The 25,412-nt window shown below is 32.9% G+C and overlaps 1 protein-coding gene across 2 annotated transcripts in view; it reads left to right on the forward strand.

Moving 5' to 3' along the window:
• LOC127737232 (kinesin-like protein KIF28P) overlaps window positions 1–25,412 on the forward strand; it is a 132,611-nt gene that overhangs the window by 43,188 nt on the left and 64,011 nt on the right. For both annotated transcript variants that reach the window (XM_052247770.1, XM_052247769.1), the window contains exons 7-9: window positions 11,741–11,874; window positions 14,347–14,417; window positions 24,080–24,140. In XM_052247770.1, the coding sequence (XP_052103730.1) occupies window positions 11,741–11,874; window positions 14,347–14,417; window positions 24,080–24,140 (266 nt within the window). The remainder of the gene's footprint in view (window positions 1–11,740; window positions 11,875–14,346; window positions 14,418–24,079; window positions 24,141–25,412) is intronic.

Genomic DNA, 25,412 nt, shown 5'->3' on the forward strand with positions numbered 1-25,412 from the left:
TCGAGTGCGGATCCCGGATTTTGAAAAAAATGTTGGAGGACGAAAAGACAACATTAGAAATGGGACTAATGTATGAAGTTTATGTTATGCATATACCATTGAAGCAGCCTCGATGATAAATTGTCATCTAAGACGGTATAAATTAAAATTCTGTATGACATGTCACGAAGAGGAGTTGAGATATATGCGACATATTTTATTACATGTCCTCACAAAGGTGGTCTATTTCACATGTTTTCGGACATTAAATCTATTTCTTGTGTGACAGTTTGCTGACTGTTAATGTTCATCATAACCTTTTCGCAAATAGGGCCGTATTTACACTACAAATTTCACTCTGAGTACAGACAAACCTGTGCATCTTGAAAAGTTTTAGAGTATTGGGTGGGTGGGTAGGACCTTTATCGGGACTCCGGGATCGGGTGTTTTTAAGCTCGGGATTGATCCTTTCGGGATCCGGGAATTCTTTTTTCGAATTTCGGGATGTCGGGATTTACATTTTTTTAAATTCGGGACCTCGGGATTGTCCATGTTTTTAAGCCCGGGATTTCGGGATCAGGACCCCTCCTACCCCCCTCAGTATGGCAGGACCTAGATAAATAAAATTTAAATGCATTTTAAGTTTCAGAATATTGAAAACTTTACTAGATTTTGCTATTCATTTTTTTTCGTTCCTGCAGAAGGTGCCAAAATAAACTAAGGTGGAGAGAATCGGAGACGTTAAGGGCTTGAATAATTCGAGTTAGGTCATTACATGGTCCGAGGACAAAGTTATCGTTCTTTGGTTTTTGTTTACCTAGAGTCGTGGTGTGAACAGTGTGTAACTAGCATTTTTTTTTTTTATAATACACTTTCCCAATTTATTTCTTGATATCTAATGCATGAAATTTTATGTAAGTGGATGAAATTACATATTAAAAAAAAATGGGTGCTGAATCTTTATGTTAAGTAGTGATTTGGTCCAGTTAAAAAAGGTCAAATATTAGTACGTCTGAAGCTGTCTAACTGAATTTGAGACCCCCTTAACACAGAATTGTCAATAATATGAGTTATCTAGAGCGTTAATACGTTCCAATTGACTTGGAAAGAGCCGATTTTTAAATGGAATTGATTAATTTAAAAGGCTTGGGCAAATAACATTTGAGAACGTAACTTTATAGCAAGGAACTATAGCGTATGCAGATTTTCTTTGAACACATACGAGGGTCTTGAATATTGGGGGAAAGGGGTGTCTTTCAATCCTGTTTGTCTTTTAATTTGTAAGTCATTTTTTCTCTATTCTTCAAATTTTTCTCTATTCCTTATTTTCTTGGCGTCTATTTTCTTCACTTTATTTGGCCCTTTGTTGTGCACTTTTTGTCCATTTATATTCTCTATTCTTCTATAAATCCTACCCAGACCCTCATAAACATACACAATCAATATGTTCCGCTCCTAACCCCAGTTGACATGGATATAGACAATTGTCATCCATGGGGTTTTTCTCATCTGTTGTGATGATATAACATTGCTAAACGAGTCCGTTATAAAAAAGATGTGGTAAGATTGGCAATGAGACAACTCTCCACAAGAGACCAAATGACACAGAAATTAACAACTATAGGTCACCGTACGGCCTTCAACAATGAGCATAGCATATACCGCATAGCCAGCTATAAAAGGACAAAATACTAGGAGTCCATTACTTCTGATATTACATATAGATATATGATTAATGTATAAATACGCAATCACGTATACGTCCGATGCTAAATTGTTGGCTTTGTTGGAAGGCAAAATATTTAGCCCTATACTGACTGGAACTAGTATATACAACTGAAAACTAGATAAATAATGAAAATCAAGGAATCAATACATGCTATAACAGCAAATCTGAACGAAACCAAAACGCATATTTGTAAAATTATAAATATACAACTTGCATTTCAGCAACTGTTTTGTTAGTAATTATTTAAGATGCAATTCGTGAATAAATTATCCTACACAGTGGAACAAATGTGAAGTCAAAATACGTTAATTTCTGGATTAATACTTCTGCAAAGACGATGTCATTATATTGTTTCAATAAACCGACTTAAATAAAAATCAAATTATAACTTTGTAATGATTATAAATGTTTACCTTTTGAAATAAATTTTGATATATTGAATATAGATACAGAAAAAATGAACTCAAATGTTTTATTTGCATGTATTGTATGACGTATTTAATAACATCTATGTGTAAAGAAAGTTTTTAACGTTTGAATTGCCCGATCTTTTTGTAAAGCATGCTATTTTGACGATTACGAATTCAGACTCTGACACTAAGAAAAATCTTATTAGAGTAAAAAAAAAATTCTGATCGGCCGTATATAAACCTCCCATCACTATATCACATATCAATTTAAAAAAAATCGCAACGATGTCAAAATAGAAAGGCTGACCAAAATGTTCAACTTGCGGCTAATGATTGACAGGTATGATTAGACCTTGAGGCTCTTGTGGGGAACGTGGTGTCTAAAGTAAAAAGAAGATTACTCAATTATTTATTTTAGGACTCGTACGATATGTCGATCTGATATGGAAAATTGTGAGTTTCTTTTAATAGCACAAAGAAATAAGACGATAGAAGGGTAACAATTTTGTAACCATAAACGAATGACTCGTATATATAATTTACGGGACTGATTGTATCGAAAGTTTGATGAAAACATTCGATTTCAAACCTTCTTGGTTGGAATGAACATGTTCGATGTATATGCAAATAGGTCTTTATTATATAATGTATTTAAATTATCTTCATCAAATACAATACAATATATAACATGTATCTATGATATCCTCCATAAAGAGTAAATATCTGTACAGGTAAAATTTAATTCTGATCAATCGGGTACAGATTGAATTATTTACGACCTTCCACTTGTATTGTACAAGGAATATCACAGCAGGTGTTAATTACACTAGGACAAGTGTCAAATCAGTATGACATCTTGCCGGATAACTGCATCTTCAGTAAAAAGACTCTATTAGTACAGGAACTGATTTCTTTTCTAAACATGACAATAAAGAAGAATTTTATAAGGTGAGAATATTTGTAGTTGTGTATTGCAAAGTTACCACGTGTATTCATCCTGTTCATTGGTCACATTAAAATAGATTTTTCTTTATTGAACAATTACCAAATTCGATATTTAAATCGTAAGTAACTTTATTATCTCGACTGAAAAGAGTAATAAGACAGTTTTGTTTATCTGACTGTAAACATTGTATATATCACAACGAGCTATTAATAACCGTCGCTCACGCACCAGTAGTTCTATTGACGACTCAATACACACCAGTTTTATCGGACCAACGGCTAATTCCCGTCGACACTGTATAATGGATTATGTAAACATCTATATACAACGATCTATTAATAACCGTCGCTCACGCATCACTGGTTCTATCAATGACTCAATACACATCAGTTTTATCGGACAAACGGCAAATTCCCGCCGACACGGTAAATCTCCGGATGACATGAATAATTTTCTGTGACACAGCAAATTTACGATGAACCTCTAATTATTTTCCGTTCCGCGCAGATTATCCAAAAATCGCGGTCATTTGCCAAATAGGTCTACCAGTGTGTAAACAAAAGGTCTGTTTTGAGAACTGATTTACACTGTAAACATAAGGTCTGTTTTTAGAAGTGATTTACACTGTAAACATAAGGTCTGTTTTGGGAAATGATTTAAACTGTAAACAAAAGGTCTGTTTTGAGAACTGATTTACTCTGTAAACATAAGGTCTGTTTTGGGAAATGATTTACTCTGTAAACATAAGGTCTGTTTTGAGAACTGATTTACTCTGTAAACATAAGGTCTGTTTTGAGAACTGATTTACACTGTAAACATAAGGTCTGTTTTTAGAAGTGATTTACACTGTAAACATAAGGTCTGTTTTGAGAACTGATTTACTCTGTAAAAATAAGGTCTGTTTTGGGAAATGATTTAAACTGTAAACATAAGGTCTGTTTTGGGAAATGATTTAAACTGTAAACAAAAGGTCTGTTTTGAGAACTGATTTACTCTGTAAACATAAGGTCTGTTTTGAGAACTGATTTACTCTGTAAACATAAGGTCTGTTTTGGGAAATGATTTACACTGTAAACAAAAGGTCTGTTTTAGGAACTGATTTACACTGTAAACATAAGGTCTGTTTTAGGAACTGATTTATACTGTAAAAATAAGGTCTGTTTTAAGAAATGATTTACACTGTAAACATAAGGTCTGTTTTGAGAACTGATTTACTCTGTAAACATAAGGTCTGTTTTGAGAAATGATTTACACTGTAAACATAAGGTCTGTTTTGAGAACTGATTTACTCTGTAAACATAAGGTCTGTTTTGGGAAATGATTTACACTGTAAACAAAAGGTCTGTTTTAGGAACTGATTTACACTGTAAACATAAGGTCTGTTTTAGGAACTGATTTATACTGTAAAAATAAGGTCTGTTTTAAGAAATGATTTACACTGTAAACATAAGGTCTGCTTTGAGAACTGATTTACTCTGTAAACATAAGGTCTGTTTTGAGAAATGATTTACACTGTAAACATAAGGTCTGTTTTAGGAACTTATTCACACTGTAAACATAAGGTCTGTTTTGGGAACTGATTTATACTGTAAACATAAGGTCTGTTTTGGGAAATGATTTAAACTGTAAACATAAGGTCTGTTTTGGGAAATGATTTACACTGTAAACATCAGGTCTGTTTTTAGAAATGATTTACACTGTAAACATAAGGTCTGTTTTAGGAACTGATTTACACTGTAAAAATAAGGTCTGTTTTAAGAAATGATTTACACTGTAAACATAAGGTCTGTTTTGAGAACTGATTTACTCTGTAAAAATAAGGTCTGTTTTGGGAAATGATTTAAACTGTAAACATAAGGTCTGTTTTGAGAAATGATTTACTCTGTAAACATAAGGTCTGTTTTGAGAACTGATTTACACTGTAAACATAAGGTCTGTTTTAGGAACTGATTTACACTGTAAACATAAGGTCTATTTTGAGAACTGATTTACTCTGTAAACATAAGGTCTGTTTTGAGAAATGATTTACACTGTAAACATAAGGTCTGTTTTAGGAACTTATTCACACTGTAAACATAAGGTCTGTTTTGGGAACTGATTTATACTGTAAACATAAGGTCTGTTTTGGGAAATGATTTAAACTGTAAACATAAGGTCTGTTTTGGGAAATGATTTACACTGTAAACATCAGGTCTGTTTTTAGAAATGATTTACACTGTAAACATAAGGTCTGTTTTAGGAACTGATTTACACTGTAAAAATAAGGTCTGTTTTAAGAAATGATTTACACTGTAAACATAAGGTCTGTTTTGAGAACTGATTTACTCTGTAAAAATAAGGTCTGTTTTGGGAAATGATTTAAACTGTAAACATAAGGTCTGTTTTGAGAAATGATTTACTCTGTAAACATAAGGTCTGTTTTGAGAACTGATTTACACTGTAAACATAAGGTCTGTTTTAGGAACTGATTTACACTGTAAACATAAGGTCTATTTTGGGAAATGATTTACACTGTAAACAAAAGGTCTGTTTTAGGAACTGATTTACACTGTAAACATAAGGTCTATTTTTAGAAGTGATTTACACTGTAAACATAAGGTCTGTTTTGGGAAATGATTTAAACTGTAAACAAAAGGTCTGTTTTGAGAACTGATTTACTCTGTAAACATAAGGTCTGTTTTGGGAAATGATTTACACTGTAAACATAAGGTCTATTTTTGGAAATGATTTACTCTGTAAACAAAAGGTCTGTTTTGAGAACTGATTTACACTGTAAACAAAAGGTCTGTTTTAGGAACTGATTTACACTGTAAACATAAGGTCTGTTTTAGGAACTAATTTACTCTGTAAACATAAGGTCTGTTTTGGGAAATGATTTATACTGTAAAAATAAGGTCTGTTTTAAGAAATGATTTACACTGTAAACATAAGGTCTGTTTTGAGAACTGATTTACTCTGTAAACATAAGGTCTGTTTTGGGAACTGATTTACACTGTAAACATAAGGTCTGTTTTGAGAAATGATTTACACTGTAAACATAAGGTCTGTTTTGAGAAATGATTTACACTGTAAACATAAGGTCTGTTTTAGGAACTTATTCACACTGTAAACAAAATGTCTGTTTTGGGAACTGATTTATACTGTAAACATAAGGTCTGTTTTAGGAACTTATGCACACTGTAAACATAAGGTCTGTTTTGGGAACTGATTTATACTGTAAACATAAGGTCTGTTTTAGGAAATGATTTACACTGTAAACATAAGGTCTGTTTTGGGAAATGATTTACTCTGTAAACATAAGGTCTGTTTTGAGAAATGATTTACACTGTAAACATAAGGTCTGTTTTAGGAACTTATTCACACTGTAAACATAAGGTCTGTTTTGGGAACTGATTTATACTGTAAACATAAGGTCTGTTTTAGGAAATGATTTACACTGACAACAAAAGGTCTGTTTTGGGAAATGATTTACACTGTAAACATAAGGTCTGTTTTGGGAAATGATTTACACTGTAAACATAAGGTCTGTTTTAGGAACTTATTCACACTGTAAACATAAGGTCTGTTTTGGGAAATGATTTACACTGTAAACATCAGGTCTGTTTTGAGAACTGATTTACACTGTAAACATAAGGTCTGTTTTAGGAACTTATTCACACTGTAAACATAAGGTCTGTTTTGGGAAATGATTTACACTGTAAACATCAGGTCTGTTTTAAGAAATGATTTACACTGTAAACATAAGGTCTGTTTTGAGAACTGATTTACTCTGTAAACATAAGGTCTGTTTTGAGAAATGATTTACACTGTAAACATAAGGTCTGTTTTGGGAAATGATTTACACTGTAAACAAAAGGTCTGTTTTAGGAACTTATTCACACTGTAAACATAAGGTCTGTTTTGGGAACTGATTTATACTGTAAACATAAGGTCTGTTTTGGGAAATGATTTACACTGTAAACATAAGGTCTGTTTTGGGAAATGATTTAAACTGTAAACAAAAGGTCTGTTTTGGGAACTGATTTACACTGTAAACATAAGGTCTGTTTTGAGAAATGATTTACTCTGTAAACATAAGGTCTGTTTTGGGAAATGATTTACACTGTAAACAAAAGGTCTGTTTTAGGAACTGATTTACACTGTAAACATAAGGTCTATTTTTAGAAGTGATTTACACTGTAAACATAAGGTCTGTTTTGGGAAATGATTTAAACTGTAAACATAAGGTCTGTTTTGGGAACTGATTTACACTGTAAACATAAGGTCTGTTTTGAGAAATGATTTACTCTGTAAACATAAGGTCTGTTTTGGGAAATGATTTACACTGTAAACAAAAGGTCTGTTTTAGGAACTGATTTACACTGTAAACATAAGGTCTATTTTTAGAAGTGATTTACACTGTAAGCATAAGGTCTATTTTTAGAAGTGATTTACACTGTAAACATAAGGTCTGTTTTGGGAAATGATTTACACTGTAAAGAAAAGGTCTGTTTTAGGAACTGATTTACACTGTAAACATAAGGTCTATTTTTAGAAGTGATTTACACTGTAAACATAAGGTCTGTTTTGGGAAATGATTTAAACTGTAAACAAAAGGTCTGTTTTGAGAACTGATTTACTCTGTAAACATAAGGTCTGTTTTGGGAAATGATTTACACTGTAAACAAAAGGTCTGTTTTAGGAACTGATTTACACTGTAAACATAAGGTCTGTTTTAGGAACTGATTTACTCTGTAAACATAAGGTCTGTTTTGGGAAATGATTTATACTGTAAAAATAAGGTCTGTTTTAAGAAATGATTTACACTGTAAACATAAGGTCTGTTTTGAGAACTGATTTACTCTGTAAACATAAGGTCTGTTTTGAGAAATGATTTACTCTGTAAACATAAGGTCTGTTTTGGGAAATGATTTACACTGTAAACAAAAGGTCTGTTTTAGGAACTGATTTACACTGTAAACATAAGGTCTATTTTTAGAAGTGATTTACACTGTAAGCATAAGGTCTATTTTTAGAAGTGATTTACACTGTAAACATAAGGTCTGTTTTGGGAAATGATTTACACTGTAAACAAAAGGTCTGTTTTAGGAACTGATTTACACTGTAAACATAAGGTCTATTTTTAGAAGTGATTTACACTGTAAACATAAGGTCTGTTTTGGGAAATGATTTAAACTGTAAACAAAAGGTCTGTTTTGAGAACTGATTTACTCTGTAAACATAAGGTCTGTTTTGGGAAATGATTTACACTGTAAACAAAAGGTCTGTTTTAGGAACTGATTTACACTGTAAACATAAGGTCTGTTTTAGGAACTGATTTACTCTGTAAACATAAGGTCTGTTTTGGGAAATGATTTATACTGTAAAAATAAGGTCTGTTTTAAGAAATGATTTACACTGTAAACATAAGGTCTGTTTTGAGAACTGATTTACTCTGTAAACATAAGGTCTGTTTTGAGAAATGATTTAAACTGTAAACATAAGGTCTGTTTTAGGAACTTATTCACACTGTAAACATAAGGTCTGTTTTGGGAACTGATTTATACTGTAAACATAAGGTCTGTTTTAGGAAATGATTTACACTGACAACAAAAGGTCTGTTTTGGGAAATGATTTACACTGTAAACATAAGGTCTGTTTTGGGAAATGATTTACACTGTAAACATAAGGTCTGTTTTAGGAACTTATTCACACTGTAAACATAAGGTCTGTTTTGGGAAATGATTTACACTGTAAACATCAGGTCTGTTTTGAGAACTGATTTACACTGTAAACATAAGGTCTGTTTTGAGAAATGATTTACACTGTAAGCATAAGGTCTGTTTTGAGAAATGATTTACACAGTAAACATAAGGTCTGTTTTAGGAACTGATTTACACTGTAAACATAAGGTCTGTTTTGGGAAATGATTTACACTGTAAACATAAGGTCTGTTTTGGGAAATGATTTACACTGTAAACATCAGGTCTGTTTTGAGAACTGATTTACACTGTAAACATAAGGTCTGTTTTAGGAAATGATTTACACTGTAAACATAAGGTCTGTTTTGGGAACTGATTTACTCTGTAAACATAAGGTCTGTTTTGAGAAATGATTTACACTGTAAACAAAAGGTCTGTTTTGAGAACTGATTTACTCTGTAAACATAAGGTCTGTTTTTAGAAATGATTTACTCTGTAAACATAAGGTCTGTTTTGAGAACTGATTTACTCTGTAAACAAAAGGTCTGTTTTGAGAACTGATTTACTCTGTAAACATAAGGTCTGTTTTTAGAAATGATTTACTCTGTAAACATAAGGTCTGTTTTGAGAAATGATTTACACTGTAAACAAAAGGTCTGTTTTGAGAACTGATTTACTCTGTAAACATAAGGTCTGTTTTTAGAAATGATTTACACTGTAAACATAAGGTCTGTTTTGGGAAATGATTTACACTGTAAACATAAGGTCTGTTTTTAGAAATGATTTACTCTGTAAACATAAGGTCTGTTTTTAGAAATGATTTACTCTGTAAACATAAGGTCTGTTTTGAGAAATGATTTACACTGTAAACAAAAGGTCTGTTTTGAGAACTGATTTACTCTGTAAACATAAGGTCTGTTTTTAGAACTGATTTACACTGTAAACATAAGGTCTGTTTTTAGAAATGATTTACTCTGTAAACATAAGGTCTGTTTTGGGAAAGGATTAACACTGTAAACATAAGGTCTGTTTTGGGAACTGATTTACACTGTAAACATCAGGTCTGTTTTAGGAACTGATTTGTACTGTAAACAAAAGGTCTGTTTTGGGAACAAATTTACACTGTAAACATAAGGTCTGTTTTGAGAAATGATTTAAACTGTAAACAAAAGGTCTGTTTTGGGAAATGATTTAAACTGTAAACATAAGGTCTGTTTTGAGAAATGATTTAAACTGTAAACAAAAGGTCTGTTTTGGGAAATGATTTAAACTGTAAACAAAAGGTCTGTTTTGAGAACTGATTTACACTGTAAACATAAGGTCTGTTTTGGGAAATGATTTAAACTGTAAACAAAAGGTCTGTTTTAGGAACTGATTTACACTGTAAACATAAGGTCTGTTTTAGAAACTGATTTACTCTGTAAACATAAGGTGTGTATTGGGAAATGATTTACACTGTTAACATAAGGTCTGTTTTAGGAACTGATTTACTCTGTAAACATAAGGTCTGTTTTGGGAAATGATTTATACTGTAAACATAAGGTCTGTTTTGAGAACTGATTTACTCTGTAAACATAAGGTCTGTTTTTAGAAATGATTTACACTGTAAACATAAGGTCTATTTTGGGAACTGATTCACACTGTAAACATAAGGTCTGTTTTGGGAAATGATTTACACTGTAAACAAAAGGTCTGTTTTTAGAAATGATTTAAACTGTAAACAAAAGGTCTGTTTTTAGAAATGATTTACACTGTAAACATCAGGTCTGTTTTGGGAACTGATTTACACTGTACACATAAGGTCTGTTTTGGGAAATGATTTACACTGTAAACATAAGGTCTGTTTTTAGAAATGATTTAAACTGTAAACAAAAGGTCTGTTTTTAGAAATGATTTACACTGTAAACATCAGGTCTGTTTTGGGAACTGATTCACACTGTACACATAAGGTCTGTTTTGGGAACTGATTTACACTGTAAACATAAGGTCTGTTTTGGGAACTAACAAGAACCATGTTGTGTGAATCAATGCATAAATAACAGATAACAGTTATAATTAGTACAGATAAATGTTGAGTAAGACTGTCAGTACATGATTAAGAGACTGACAGTTAATGATTGTCCAAGATAAATATCGTTTGTCTTAGTTTCAGTTGTAAACAGTTATCTTGGGACATTGTCCAAGATAAATATCGTTTGTATTAGTTTCAGTTGTGAACAGTTATCCTGGGACAGGAATGTGCAACTTAGACTGTAAGGACTGACAGTAATTTTTGCTTGTTTTTCAGTTTTTTATACGGCTGTCTAAGACTGGAGGTATTATGATATACCGTTGTCAGAACGTCTGTCCATTGTCTGTCTGTCATCAGCTCTTCTGACAATAAATCAAAAATGCTTTTACCAATTTTCATGAAACGTTGATGAATTGTTTATATCTATAGACTTAAGCTCTCTTTCGATTTTTATATATTTTAGATTTTACTTTTCTGAGTTATGGGATTTTATTCTTAAAAAAATTGGGGATTTTCCAGTTTTCTGACTATAACTCCAAAATGCATGAAACTTTGATAAATTGTTTATATATAATGACATAATTGTCTTTTGATTTTTAATCATTTCTGATCTGATGTATTTGAGTATTGGGACTTTTTTCATAAAAAATGGGGGATTTTCCAGTTTTGGACAATAACTCAAAAATGCTTTGAGCAGTTTTGATGAAACTTTGTTCACTGTTTATTTCTATTGAAATAAGCTCCCATTTGTTTTTTGTTTTTTAATTTCTAATAAGACATTGCTGAGTTACGGACTTTTATTTGTTGAAAAATTGTTGAAAATAACAATATTTCTAGTTGATCATATAAATTCATTTAAAGCATAAAGATGAGTTTAACGGGCAACAGGCGTATCATGCGCTCAAGGCGCAGCTCTTTATTTAAATTTACCATTTATTTCACAATACCAGTGCATATTTGATGCCTTGATTTATTGTTTCTCAGTGAGAGGGCAGACTCTACTGGTGCAACAGGGGACAGACTTAAGGAAGGATCTGCCATTAACAAGTCACTAAGCACCCTTGGAAATGTCATCAAAGCTTTGGCGGACCTATCAACTGGTAACAAAAAAGTTGTTGGTAAGTACCTAGTGCTTAAGTATTATCCAATGTTCCTTGGTAGACTGTTCAATGATGTGAATAATTAGTCAGTTCAGGGCATACAATACAATTTTAATCTTTAGCTTATTTTATTAAAATTTGCATACTAGCTACTTCTAGAAAAAAACACTTTTTTTGCTGTTAGGATATTTTTTTTTTTTTTTTAAATTCATCTGTGATTTCTCATGAAAATTGGTACAAATAATCTTCCTACATAATTAAGCTGGATGTGATTTTAAGAGAGAGGGGTCCATGAACTAATTTTTAAGCAAATGATTAAAATAATTCGAAAAATACTTTTTTCACATTTTGACAATGCAAAAATAAAATATTACGATAGTGACGTCATTATCTCCCTATAACTATATTGTATGTCCTAAAGCATAAATCACCAATGTTCTCATAAGAAAGACAGCTCACTAATTCTAAGGGTCTTTATATCGGACAGTTAGAAATCTTGACGCATGATGAAGTTAATACTACTTATACTTCCAAAATGTTCTGAAAATCAAAAGGAAAAGTTCTGTAAAGTTCTAGCTAATTCTTGAATATAAAATTCATATTACTAACATATCAACATTTTAAAATTCATGTAGAAAAATATTAAGGATATGTACATTTTCTTTTGTAAGCATATAATTAGAACTTTTTTTTTCTATTTGTGCTTCATGCTAATCTGATGAGTCATCCAACTAATTTTGAGTTTGTTCTTATGTTTTGCTGTTACACCACTGTTCCAATTAGGGGAGGGTTAAACTCTCACTGTTGTCTGTCATATTGGATTAAGGTTTTATTGTTTTGAACATAATTCATAATGTTGGTTTTTGTCTCGACTGTGACTACTGTCGCAGAAAGCAAGACATGGGGAGAGTGATCTGCGGCTGCGTTAAGTAATTACTTAAAAGCTTAATATTTCACAACCTAGAAGACCTGGATGATTCATACTTTGTATATATATGCCTTATGTTATGAAGTTTCCGTATGTCATAGGTCCATTGTCCGTGACCTCATTTTCATGGTTCAGTGACTACTTGTAAGAAAAGTTAATATTTTTTGTAATGTTAATTTCTCTCTAAATATGAGTAATTGGATAACTACATTTGGTATGTGTGTACCTTGCAAGATCATCATGCCTGTCAGACAGCTTTCACTTGACCTCTAATTCATTTCATGGATCAGCGAGAAAGGTTAAGTTTTTGTGGTCAAGTCCATATCTCAGATACTATATATAAGCATTAGGTCAACTATATTTGTTGTATGGAATGATTGTAAGGTGTAAATGTCCGACTGGCAGGTTTCATCTGACTTTGACCTCAATTTCAAGGTACATTCGACAATGTTAAGTTTTTTGTCAGTTGGTCTATTTCTCAGATACTATAAGGAATAGGGCCACTATATTTGGTGTATAGAATGATTGTAAGGTGTACATGTCTGTCTGGCTGGTTTCACCGGACCTTGACCTCATTTTCATGATTCATGAGGCAATTTTCAGCTTTTGTTACTTGATCTATTTCTCAGATATTATAAACAATATGTCAATTATATTTGGTGTATGAAAAGATTGTAAGGTGCACATGTCTGTCTGACAGGGTTCATATGATCTTGACCTCATTTTCATGGTTCATTGGTCAATGATAAGTTTTCCTAATTTTGTCAGTTTATCAAATACAATAACCAAAAGTTAACTATATTTGGATGATTGTAAGGTGTACATATTTGTCTGGCAGGGTTTATATGACCTTGACCTCATTTTCATGATTCATTGGTCAATGTTAAGATGTTTGTGGTTTGATCAGTTTCTCATGTACTATTTGGGATAGGACCACTATATTTGGTGTATGGAATGATTGTAAGGTGTACATGTCTATCTGTTATGGTTCATATGGCTGTGACCTCATTTTCATAGAACATTGATAATGTTAAGTTTATGTGATACTTTAAGCAAAACCTTCATAATACATAATTCATGGGCACTCTTGTCGTTTTAAATTGTATTACATTTTGTCATATCTGGCCCTTTTCACTATATCTTTTGGGATTCTCTGGTTTTGTTGTCATGATACACACCTGGAGGCAGAATTTTATTGGCTCATATTATAATTACCAGAACAGAAAGTAAAACCAAGTGTTATCAGATCTTTGTACATGTTGTAAGCAAAGTATGGACACATCAAGTTTGTATACAGCTAACTCTATTTTACATGATGACGGTAGATGTGAACTGTTAGTGGGTGCTTTTTAATGAGAAAATATACAATTACTGTCTTAAAAGGCTGCAGTATTAAAGCTTTTATACATGTACTTTCTGTTCAGTAGATAATTAATTTTGATATTTTAAAAGATTTTTATATTACTGCTTAGTTAAATTATATGGCAATTGTAGAGGATGGTAATCTTAATCTACATTTAGATGTGAATGGCTTTTGCATAACTACTTCTGCTTTTTTACAGTGCCTTATAGAGATTCAACGCTTACTAAACTTCTACAGAATGCACTTGGGGGTAACAGTAAAACTATAATGGTAAGTTCCGGAAACCAGTTTGTATTACATTGCTACAATATGGTCTTATTGGTAGTAGTTGAAGTATGGTTGTCAAAAGTATTTTTAGGCAGTTAAGCTGCCTTATGCTACCACCCTCTATTTGTGTTCTTCCCACTAAATGGTGTAAAAAGTGCTATTGTTATTATCTAGCTGGATAATATGTTATTAATAACTAATTGGGCACTTTTTTCATACTTTCAATTCTGGAATACAAAAAATATGACCAGAAAAACCTTAAATGATCGTCGAACTACCCAAAACTTTTGAAGTTGCACATAGGAAGTAGTGCTCAATAGAAATCCGTACGTAGTTTATCATCCCATGTGCTTTTGGCTAAGATGTCAAAGAACAATTGTATGAAATATTTCATCGCCGAAAATCTCTAATTACAAGTTGTTTACATTTCCCAAATGGCCAAAAGCGCAGGAATATTGTTCATGTACACCAAATCTCTATGATAGAGGAAATAAAGTTATATGTATTAGTCTACGTTGGCAGTAATTTTAACTTACACGAAACGTAAGGCAAGTATTCTGATGTTTTAAAGTAAGTTTTGTTAATAATGATGTTCTTTTCGTTTAAGAAGATTGTGATTATTTTATTCATTTCAATTAAATGGATGCACATTTAAATTCCTTTCTTTTATTACATGTATATTATCCCGTTTATCACTGACCTTGGCAGGCGTTGTTGTTTTTATGAATGTTGTTTTTTGAACGAAAAAGATCCGACAATCGACGTTGATGGGATGTTTTAAGAAATGTGGAAAACTCGTCCCCGACACAAGTCGGACCGTCTTAGAAGACAACTAGGACTGCTTGTCAGATTTACTTAGGGTTTCATAAAATGTTAGACTAACATGTCTAGTGAAGTTATCAATCTTTCGTTTATGCATTGGGGTCTATTTAGGGGTATTTTAAGGGGCTTAAATAAGGGAGGGGTTTACCAAAGAACCCTATAATGGGATTTTATTTTTTATCAATTTTCAAATGACTATTACTTGAAAATAGTAAGTGATAGATACACACGATCTTCAGTAATGATAACAGGACAATAGAACAAATCAAATAAAATATAGGATGAGTCCCTGGGGGTCCTCCCACCCCCTTCAATTTGAAAATGTGTTTTTATCTTGTAAACAGTCGCGATCCTCACCCCTAAACCATATACTAGTATATACTTGTATGGGACAATAAAACAAATCAAATGAAAATGATTTGGGGGAGTCCCAAGTGTCACTCCTACCCCTTCTGTTTGAGAACTTGTATATGTTCGAGATCATCATCCCTAAACCATATATATTCATGTATGGGACAATATAACAAATCAAATGAAATATAGGGGGAGTTCCTGGGGGTCAACCCCACCCCTTCTGTTAAGAAATTGTTAATGGTTGAGATCCCCACCCCTAAACCATACATAGTCTTGTATGGTACAATAAAACAAATAAAATGAAATACAGGGGGAATCCACCCCACCCCCTCATGTTTGAGAACTTGTTTACGGTCGAAAATCCCACCCCTAAACCAAACATATTCTTGTATGGAACAATAAAACAAATCAAATTAAATATAGGGGAGACCCTGGGGGTCACGCCATCCCCTCCTGTTTGAGAACTTGTAAACGGTTGAGATCCCCACCCCTACACCATATATATTCATGTATGGGACAATAAAACAAATAAAATAGAATATAGGGGATTAGTCCATGGGGGTCACCCCACCCCTCTTTTTGAAAATTTGCAAACGGTCGAGATCCCCATCCGGAAACCATATATATTCTTGTATGGGACATTAAAACAAATCAAATGAAATAAAGGGAGAGTCCCCTGGGGATCAACCCCCACCTTTTGAGAACTTGAAAAAGGTTGAGATCCCCACCCCTAAACCATATATACAATATTCCTGTTCGTCAACTTAAGAATGTTTGAATGACATACAGGGTCAATCTCCTAGGTGTCACATATGCATATCACTTGACTTGACCAAACCAATTTGTATTGGACTCGGCCCAATTAGGCGACGAATTATAGGAGCTTTGTTTTGGAGACTTCGTAACAGTATCCTGTTACAATTATTTTTTGTTTATTATAGAATTTAATTGATGCAAGAAATAAGTCTAGGTTGAATTTACTTTAATTATTTTTTGAGTTATGTCGGGGCCTATAAAAATTTTCATTTAAGGCTCATCTTAAAGGAAACATATTTAAGATAAATTAGAAATAACTTTTGAAAATGGTAGGATTGGATAGCGGAAACATTAAGGTACAAACATTTTTTTAACTTGAAATAGCTGAGATAAAAAATTAAACCAATTCTTCTACAATATTAATCTTAACTTAAGCTTCTGCCACATTTGCCTTGGGGTTTTTTAATTAACTGCCTATAGCGCCCTTGGTGCTTTGATTCTATATTGTAAATTCATAAAATTTTGCATGCATTCATTTTTGCTTTTGTTTTGAACAATAGACCCAAATGTGAGATAATGTATTGCAATTTCAGGAAAAGCTGCATACAATAATGCTATCAAATTTTTAAAATGTGAATTTTTATTATTGCGAAACCTATCGTGTGACAATTTTTACAATAATGAAAAGATTTAAAATTTCATTTCAAATTTACAATTAGTTTTTTAAAATTCTGAATTTGATTCTTGAATTATACTTGAACTGTATTAACCTATCTTCTAAAGGTAGGGAAGGATTGAGTTAAGTTTAAAAAAGTTTTTCTCTGCAACCTGTTCCTGTGTCTTTGTAACTTGCTGTCTTTAGTCGTGTATTAACCTATCTTCTAAAGGTAGGGGAGGGTTGAATTAAGTTTAAAAGTTTTACTCTGCAACCTGTTCCTGTGTCTTAGTAACTTGCTGTCTTTAGTCGTGTATTTTAGGAAATTCAGTGTTGATGGCAGATAATTGGTAGTTGTATCTATTCCGAACATTTCAAGACAGTGGACTTGAGATATTGACATACTTTATGGCTACTTGCATTTTGTTAAAGACAGGGTTGAATCAAATCCTCTTTCTTATTTTTCAGTGTTTTTTGATTGGGTCAAATTTAATCCACTTTTCAATCTTTCAGTGTTTCTTTGATTGGGTTAAATCAAATTCACCTTTTTCTGACACAGTCAGTATTAATTTCGGTTTGTGACCCATTTAAAAAGGACGCTTCACTATGGTAACGGCATGCATGATGTCAAAAATCTTCAGTTTGATTGGATGAAATAACAGAACAAAAACCAACAAAAAAAGATATATGCTACAATAAAAGAAAAACATTACGGACATAAAATCAAACTTAAAAATGAAATTATCCAGATAAATAAAAATAAATTCAGGTAAAGAAGGTGTCAAATTCTTTGGATTTTGTAGGATTAGACATTAATACATGTGTAGGTAATTTTAATATCACTGAAAGGTTCATAAGATCTACCAGGTCAAGCCATGATTAGGCTATTAATAGCTTGAGGGCTATAAATATATCTTACTGACTAAAACTTCCAAGGCGTAATAATACATGTAATAATCTCAATGAGGACAAAAAATTATAATTGAAATAAAGATTGTCAAAAAACAATTTATCACGAATTTAATTACTTGTCAAAAGCTGTATTATACAGATCATCTTCCTTTGGTGTCACTCCGTCCCCGGTATACACACCGAAATAGGTTGTATCTCTAATTAAGTCTCCCAAACGAAGTTTGGGAAGATTTATTGTTTTTGCTCAGTTCTTATTATTATTATTATTCTTCTTCTTCTTCCTCTTCCTCTTCCTCTTCCTCTTCCGCCGCTTTTAAATTTGAACTTGTCCGCACCTGCTCTCCAAAACCACTTGTCAGATTAACTTAGGGTTTCACAATATGTTAGACTAACATGTCTAGTGGTGCAATCAGGGTTTTGTTTGTGCAATGGGGTTTATAAAGGGGTACTTTGAGGGGCAAAAAGAAAAGAGGGTTTTACTATAGAACCCTATGGGATTTTATTTTTTATAATTTTCAAATGATTATAAATTGAAAACCGTTTGTGATAGACACAATCTTTTCAATTGAAAATGTTCTGAATGATAAAACCCATTAAATGAAGTACAGGGTTGGTCCCCAGGGGTCATCCAGACCCCCTGCAATTTGAGAGAGTTCTAATATCTTGTAAATGGTCGAGATCCCCACCCCTAAACCATATATATTCTGGTTTGTCATGATAAAGCAAATCAAATGAAATACAGGGTTAGTCCCAAGGGGTGACCCCCACCCTATGCCATTTAAGAAAGTTCTAATATCTTGTAAGTGGTCAAGATCCCCACCCCTAAACCATATATATTCTGGTTTGTCATGCTAAGATGGTTTGAATGATATACAGGGTTAGTCTCCAGGGGTCATCCCAACCCCCTGCCATTTGAGAAAGTTCTAATATCTTGTAAATGGTCAAGATCCCCACCCCTAAACCATATATACTCTGGTTTGTCATGCTAAGATGGTTTGAATGATATACAGGGTTAGTCCCCATGGGTCATCCCGACCCCCTGCCATTTGAGAAAGTTCTAATATCTTGTAAATGGTAGAGATCCCCACCCCTAAACCATATTTATTCTGGTTTGTCATGATAAAGCACATGAAATGAAATACAGGGTTAGTCCCCAGGGGTCACCCCCACCCCATGCCATTTAAGAAAGTTCTAATATCTTGTAAGTGGTCAAGATCCCCACCCCTAAACCATATATATTCTGGTTTGTCATGCTAAGATGGTTTGAATGATATACAGGGTTAGTCTCCAGGGGTCATCCCAACCCCCTGCCATTTGAGAAAGTTCTAATATCTTGTAAATGGTCGAGATCCCCACCCCTAAACCATATATACTCTGGTTTGTCATGCCAAGATGATTTGAATGATATACAGGGTTAGTCCCCAGGCATCACTAATGCATATAACTTTATTGGACCAAACCAATTTTCACTGGACTTTGCCCAATGTCAGGTGACCCTGGGAATTACGAATTATGGGAGCTTCGTTTGGGAGACTTCGTAACAGCATCCTGTTACAATCATTTCTTGTTGTTATAGTTGTTCTTGACATATAGTTATAATTGACATTTCTTCACGGATCTAAACTGTTTCAAGTTTGTTATTTATTACAGATTGTAAACTTCTAATATCTTATGTTTTTGTCTATTTCACAGCTGTAGCTTTTGGAATCTTAGAATTAACTATGATAAAAAAAAAACTGATAAACATTAAACTCTATGCTCACATCTGAATGCATCAGATATCTTTTTTTAAAGATAGTACTTGTCATCTTTCAGTATTCCTCTGATTGGGTCAAATCAATTTTGCCTTTCCAACTTTCAATGTTGCAATTTAATATTTTTTTATCTGCTTATGCATACAATTACACAATACAATTATAAAATATATATACATAAGCCAGTCTGTACAGATTTATGAGAGACGATAAATACTAATATGACATGTATATACGTATACATTAATGAATATTAAACATGATCATTGATTGGGTCAAATCAAATCCACTTTATCATCTTACAGTGTTCCTATGATTGGGTCAAATCAAATCCACTTTACCATCTTACAGTGTTCCTATGATTGGGTCAAATCAAATCCACTTTACCATCTTTCAGTGATCCTGTGATTGGGTCAAATCAAATCCAAGTTACCATCTTTCAGTGATCCTGTGATTGGGTCAAATCAAATCCTCTTTACCATCTTTCAATGTTCCTCTTATTGGGTCAAATCAAATCCACTTTACCATCTTTCAGTTTCCTTTAATTGGGTCAAATTAAATCCACTTTATCATTTTTCAGTGTTCCTCTTATTGGGTCAAATCAAATCCACTTTACCATCTTTCAATGTTCCTCTTATTGGGTCAAATCAAATCCACTTTATCATCTTTCAGTTATCTTTAATTGGGTCAAATTAAATCCACTTTATCATTGTTCAGTGTTCCTCTTATTGGGTCAAATTAAATCCACTTTATCATTTTTCAGTGTTCCTCTTATTGGGTCAAATCAAATCCACTTTACCATCTTTCAGTGTTCCTCTTATTGGGTCAAATAAAATCCACTTTATCATCTTATAGTGTTCCTATGATAGGGTCAAATCAAATCCACTTTACCATCTTTCAGTGTTCATATGATTGGGTTAAATCATTCCACTTTCCTATTTTTCAGTGTTCTTCAGGGATTTCCTTTACTATCGATCTTATTTGAACCCTTGATTTTGAATTTAGGATATAAGCATACTCTGCTTAATTGCATAGTTTTGTCTTACAAATCGGCTATGCAAATAAACAGAATGAACTGTACTAAAATAGGTATGCTACCTGTATTTCGATAAGAAACTAAAGGAAAATACAATACTAAAATAAGTATGTTACCTGCAGCAATTCAATAAGAAACTTACATCTTTATTTCAGATGCTTAAATGTAATAAAAGTTTGTTTTATTGAAATTTCATTACTTTCTGAACATACTTCAGCATATAATCACTTAACATTATCATATAAACAGCAATAAAAATTGTTGATTGTTATCTGAATATTTAGTTAAACATAAGAAACGATTTCATCATGTACTAGGTACGTACAATTTTATAGTCAGTCTTCAATTGGTTTTAAAATCAGATTATTGATTATACTATTATAGCATGGAACCATTTCCACCACTTTGGGTAAAATACTCCAATTTTTTACATGAAATGTTATTTTTTATGACCTATTCTATTGGTCAAATACTCAATACAACATAACCGACACAGATCAGTCAATATATGTCAAAACACATCAAGCATTGTCAATGATGTTACAATGTGTCAATCAAAAGGAAAGGATACCTTTATTATGTCACAATGTGTCAAAACACATCCAGCATTGTCAATGATGTTACAGTGTGTTAATCAAATGAGAGACCACCTTTATTATGTCACAATGTGTCAAAACACATCCAGCATTGTCAATGATGTTACAGTGTGTTAATCAAATAAGAGAACACCTTTATAATGTCACAATGTGTCAAAACACATCCAGCATTGTCAATGATGTTACAGTGTGTTAATCAAATGAGAGACCACCTTTATTATGTCACAATGTGTCAAAACACATCCAGCATTGTCAATGATGTTACAGTGTGTTAATCAAATGAGAGACCACCTTTATTATGTCACAATGTGTCAAAACACATCCAACATTGTCAATGATGTTACAGTGTGTTAATCAAATAAGAGAACACCTTTTTAATGTCACAATGTGTCAAAACACATTCAGCATTGTCAATGATGTTACAGTGTGTTAATCAAATAAGAGAACACCTTTATAATGTCACAATGTGTCAAAACACATCCAGAATTGTCAATGATGTTACAGTGTGTTAATCAAATAAGAGACCACCTATATAATGTCACTATGTGTAAAAACACATCCAGAATTGTCAATGATGTTACAGTGTGTTAATCAAATGAGAGACCACCTTTATAATGTCACAATGTGTCAAAACACATTCAGCATTGTCAATGATGTTACAGTGTGTTAATCAAATGAGTGACCACCTTTATAATGTCACAATGTGTCAAAACACATCCATTCTTGTCAATGATGATACAGTGTGTTAATCAAATGCGAGACCACCTTTATAATGTCACAATGTGTCAAAACACATCCAGCATTGTCAATGATGTTACAGTAGGTCAAACAATGAATGTCACAATGAGTGTTACCACATCCAGCATTGTCATGATGTAACATTGTGTTTTAACATGCAATAATCTTGTTGTAAAACCATATTACAGACTTTCAACATAGATTCAATCATGTTAAGTAAAGCAGGAGAGACATTTAAGCTTGTGTACTCTTGTTTAAATATTATAAAAGACAAAATCACCAATTATAGAGCTGCGTGTATATTCAGATGGATAATTTGTTTCACCTCAAGTGACCTCTTCTAGATGTTTACATAGAGTGAAATAATAAAAATAATAATATCTAGGGCTTCATGTAGCTTGTTGTACAGTAAGGGTTTGCTCACTGTTTAAGGTTGTTTGGTGTACAGTAAGGGTTTGCTCATTGTTTAAGGTTGTTTGGTGTACAGTAAGGGTTTGCTCATTGTTTAAGGTTGTTTGGTGTACAGTAAGGATTTGCTCACTGTTTAGGGTTGTTTGGTGTACAGTAAGGGTTTGCTCATTGTTTAAGGTTGTTTTGTGTACAATAAGGGATTTCTGATTGTTTAAGGTTGCTTGATGTACAGTTAGGGTTTGCTGATTGTTTAAGGTTGTTTGGTGTACAGTAGGGGGTTGCTGATTGTTTAAGGTTGTTTGGTGAACAGTAAGGATTTGCTGATTGTTTAAGGTTGCTTGGTTTACAGTAAGGGTTTGCTGATTGTTTAAGGTTGTTTGGTGACTTATTGTTCTTTTACAATATTTCTACTGCAATCACCATGACATTTGCATCAAACTTTTATGAAAATATGAATAATATTAATTTTTCATCATTAAACAATAAATAATAATTAGTTTAGTTGATGACATCATGTAAGCATATCAAAACTGAAAAGTAGAAGACAGATTGTGAGTATGAGTAAGTAGAAGACAGATTGTGAGTATGAGTAAGTAGAAGACAGATTGTGAGTAGGAGTTTGTAGAAGACAGATTGCGAGTAGGGAGTTTGTAGAAGACAGATTGTGAGTAGGAGTAAGTAGAAGACAGATTGTGAGAAGTTAGTAGAAGACAGATTGTGAGTAGGAGTAAGTAGAAGACAAATTGTGAGTATGAGTTAGTAGAAGACAGATTGTGAGTAGGAGTAAGTAGAAGACAGATTGTGAGTATGAGTTAGTAGAAGACAGATTGTGAGTAGGGAGTTTGTAGAAGACAGATTGTGAGTAGGAGTAAGTAGAAGACAGATTGTGAGTAGGAGTAAGTAGAAGACAGATTGTGAGTATGAGTAAGCAGAAGGCAGATTGTGAGTAGGAGTAAGTAGAAGACAGATTGTGAGTAGGAGTAAGTAGAAGACAGATTGTGAGTAGAAGTTAGTAGAAGACAGATTGAGAGTAGGAGTAAATAGAAGACAGATTGTGAGTATGAGTTTGTAGAAGACAGATTGTGAGTATGAGTTTGTAGAAGACAGATTGTGAGTATGAGTTTGTAGAAGACAGATAGTGAGTATGAGTAAGCAGAAGGCAGATAGTGAGTATGAGTTTGTAGAAGACAGATTGTGAGTAGGAGTTTGTAGAAGACAGATAGTGAGTATGAGTAAGCAGAAGGCAGATAGTGAGTATGAGTTTGTAGAAGACAGATTGTGAGTAGGAGTTTGTAGAAGACAGATTGTGAGTAGGAGTTTGTAGAAGACAGATTGTGAGTAGGAGTTTGTAGAAGACAGATAGTGAGTATGAGTAAGCAGAAGGCAGATAGTGAGTATGATCCCATCCTTTCTATGGTTTTGAAATCATACTAGTTTGAATTAATCTCTGCATTCACATTTAAAGTAAGATCAGTTCACTTAAGATAGATTCAAGCTAAACTACCTCTTTTAACCGATTCAAAGCGTTCACATCCATCTAAAGTGAACCCATCTAGTTTAAATCTATCTAAATGTGTACAGGGTCTTAATCTTGCTATATTAATCAGGAAGAAATTTGCTTTATTTTGTAGATAGCAGCGTTGAGTCCTGCTGATATTAATTATGAAGAAACACTTTCTACACTGAGATTTGGTAGGTTGTTGGTTAAGTTATCTAAAGTTTTAGTAATTGAAATTTTACAACAAAAAGTAAACTTAATAGCACTTTTTTATGATTTATTTCATATTAAGAGAAAAAAAATTCTGCTAACATATATAGAATGTCATTCTTATCTCTTATACTCTAAATGCTTCATTTCATTTTCGCTTCTGTTTTATTTTGTAAGTAAAATTTGTAGTTTATATGTATTTTTTATTTTTTATATGCCCATCTTGAAAGACGAGACGCATTATGGTATACCGTTGTCCATCCGTATGTCTGTCCGTCGTCAAAACTTCAGACAATATCTGAAAGGGCTACCACCAATTTTCATGAAACTTTGGTGATTTGTTCACATCTGAGTAAGGTCCCTTTTGATTTTTATAAATTTTAGATTTTACATTTCCGATTATGGGATTTGATTCATAAAAAAAAGGGGGATTTTCCAGTGAGTTTTTATACGACTGCAAAATTTTTTGCGTTTGTATTATGTTATGGCGATGTCTGCGTCAGCATCAGAAGACATTTAGGTTCACAGACAATAACTTCAGTATAAGTGTATGGATCTCTATGAAATTTTAGAACAAAAGGAAGGTTGGGATTGATTTTGGGGGTATTGTCACAGCCGTTTTGTAATTAGGCGTAAAAAAGGGTCCAAGAACAAACATTTTCACTGGTTCATAGACAATAAATTGGTTCGCAGACAATAACTTAAGTATTAGTGTATGGACCTGTATGAAATTTTAGTACAAGGTTCTATACCACAATAGAAAGAATGGGATTGATTTTGGGGGTTATTGTCATAGCTGTTTTGTATTTAGTGGCCAAAAAGGGGCCAACAAAAACAATTATTTTTCTAGTTCACAGACAATAACGAGTATAAGTGTATGGATCTCTACCAAATTTTACCACAAGGTTCTATACTTTAAAAGGAAGGTTGGGACTGATTTTGGGGGTCATTGCCCAAACCATTTAGGAATTAGGGGCCTAATGAAGAAGGTTTGTTCTGTATAAATTAATTTTCCAAATTTTTCATTTCTTTGACCACATTCGTTGTGTGACAGAAACCTATGATGTGTCAAATATTCAATCACAATCCAAATTCAGAGCTGTTTCAAGCTTGAATGTAGTGTCCATACTTGCCCCAACTGTCCGTGTCCTACAAATATATAAACATGAGTTCCCTTTCTGATTTTATGTTTTGGAGTATTGGGACTTTATTTATAAAAAAGGGGGGATTTTCCAGTTTTCAGACAATAACTCACA

This window comes from Mytilus californianus, unplaced genomic scaffold, assembly GCF_021869535.1.
Source record: "Mytilus californianus isolate M0D057914Y unplaced genomic scaffold, xbMytCali1.0.p SCAF_4, whole genome shotgun sequence".
Taxonomy (NCBI): domain Eukaryota; kingdom Metazoa; phylum Mollusca; class Bivalvia; order Mytilida; family Mytilidae; genus Mytilus; species Mytilus californianus.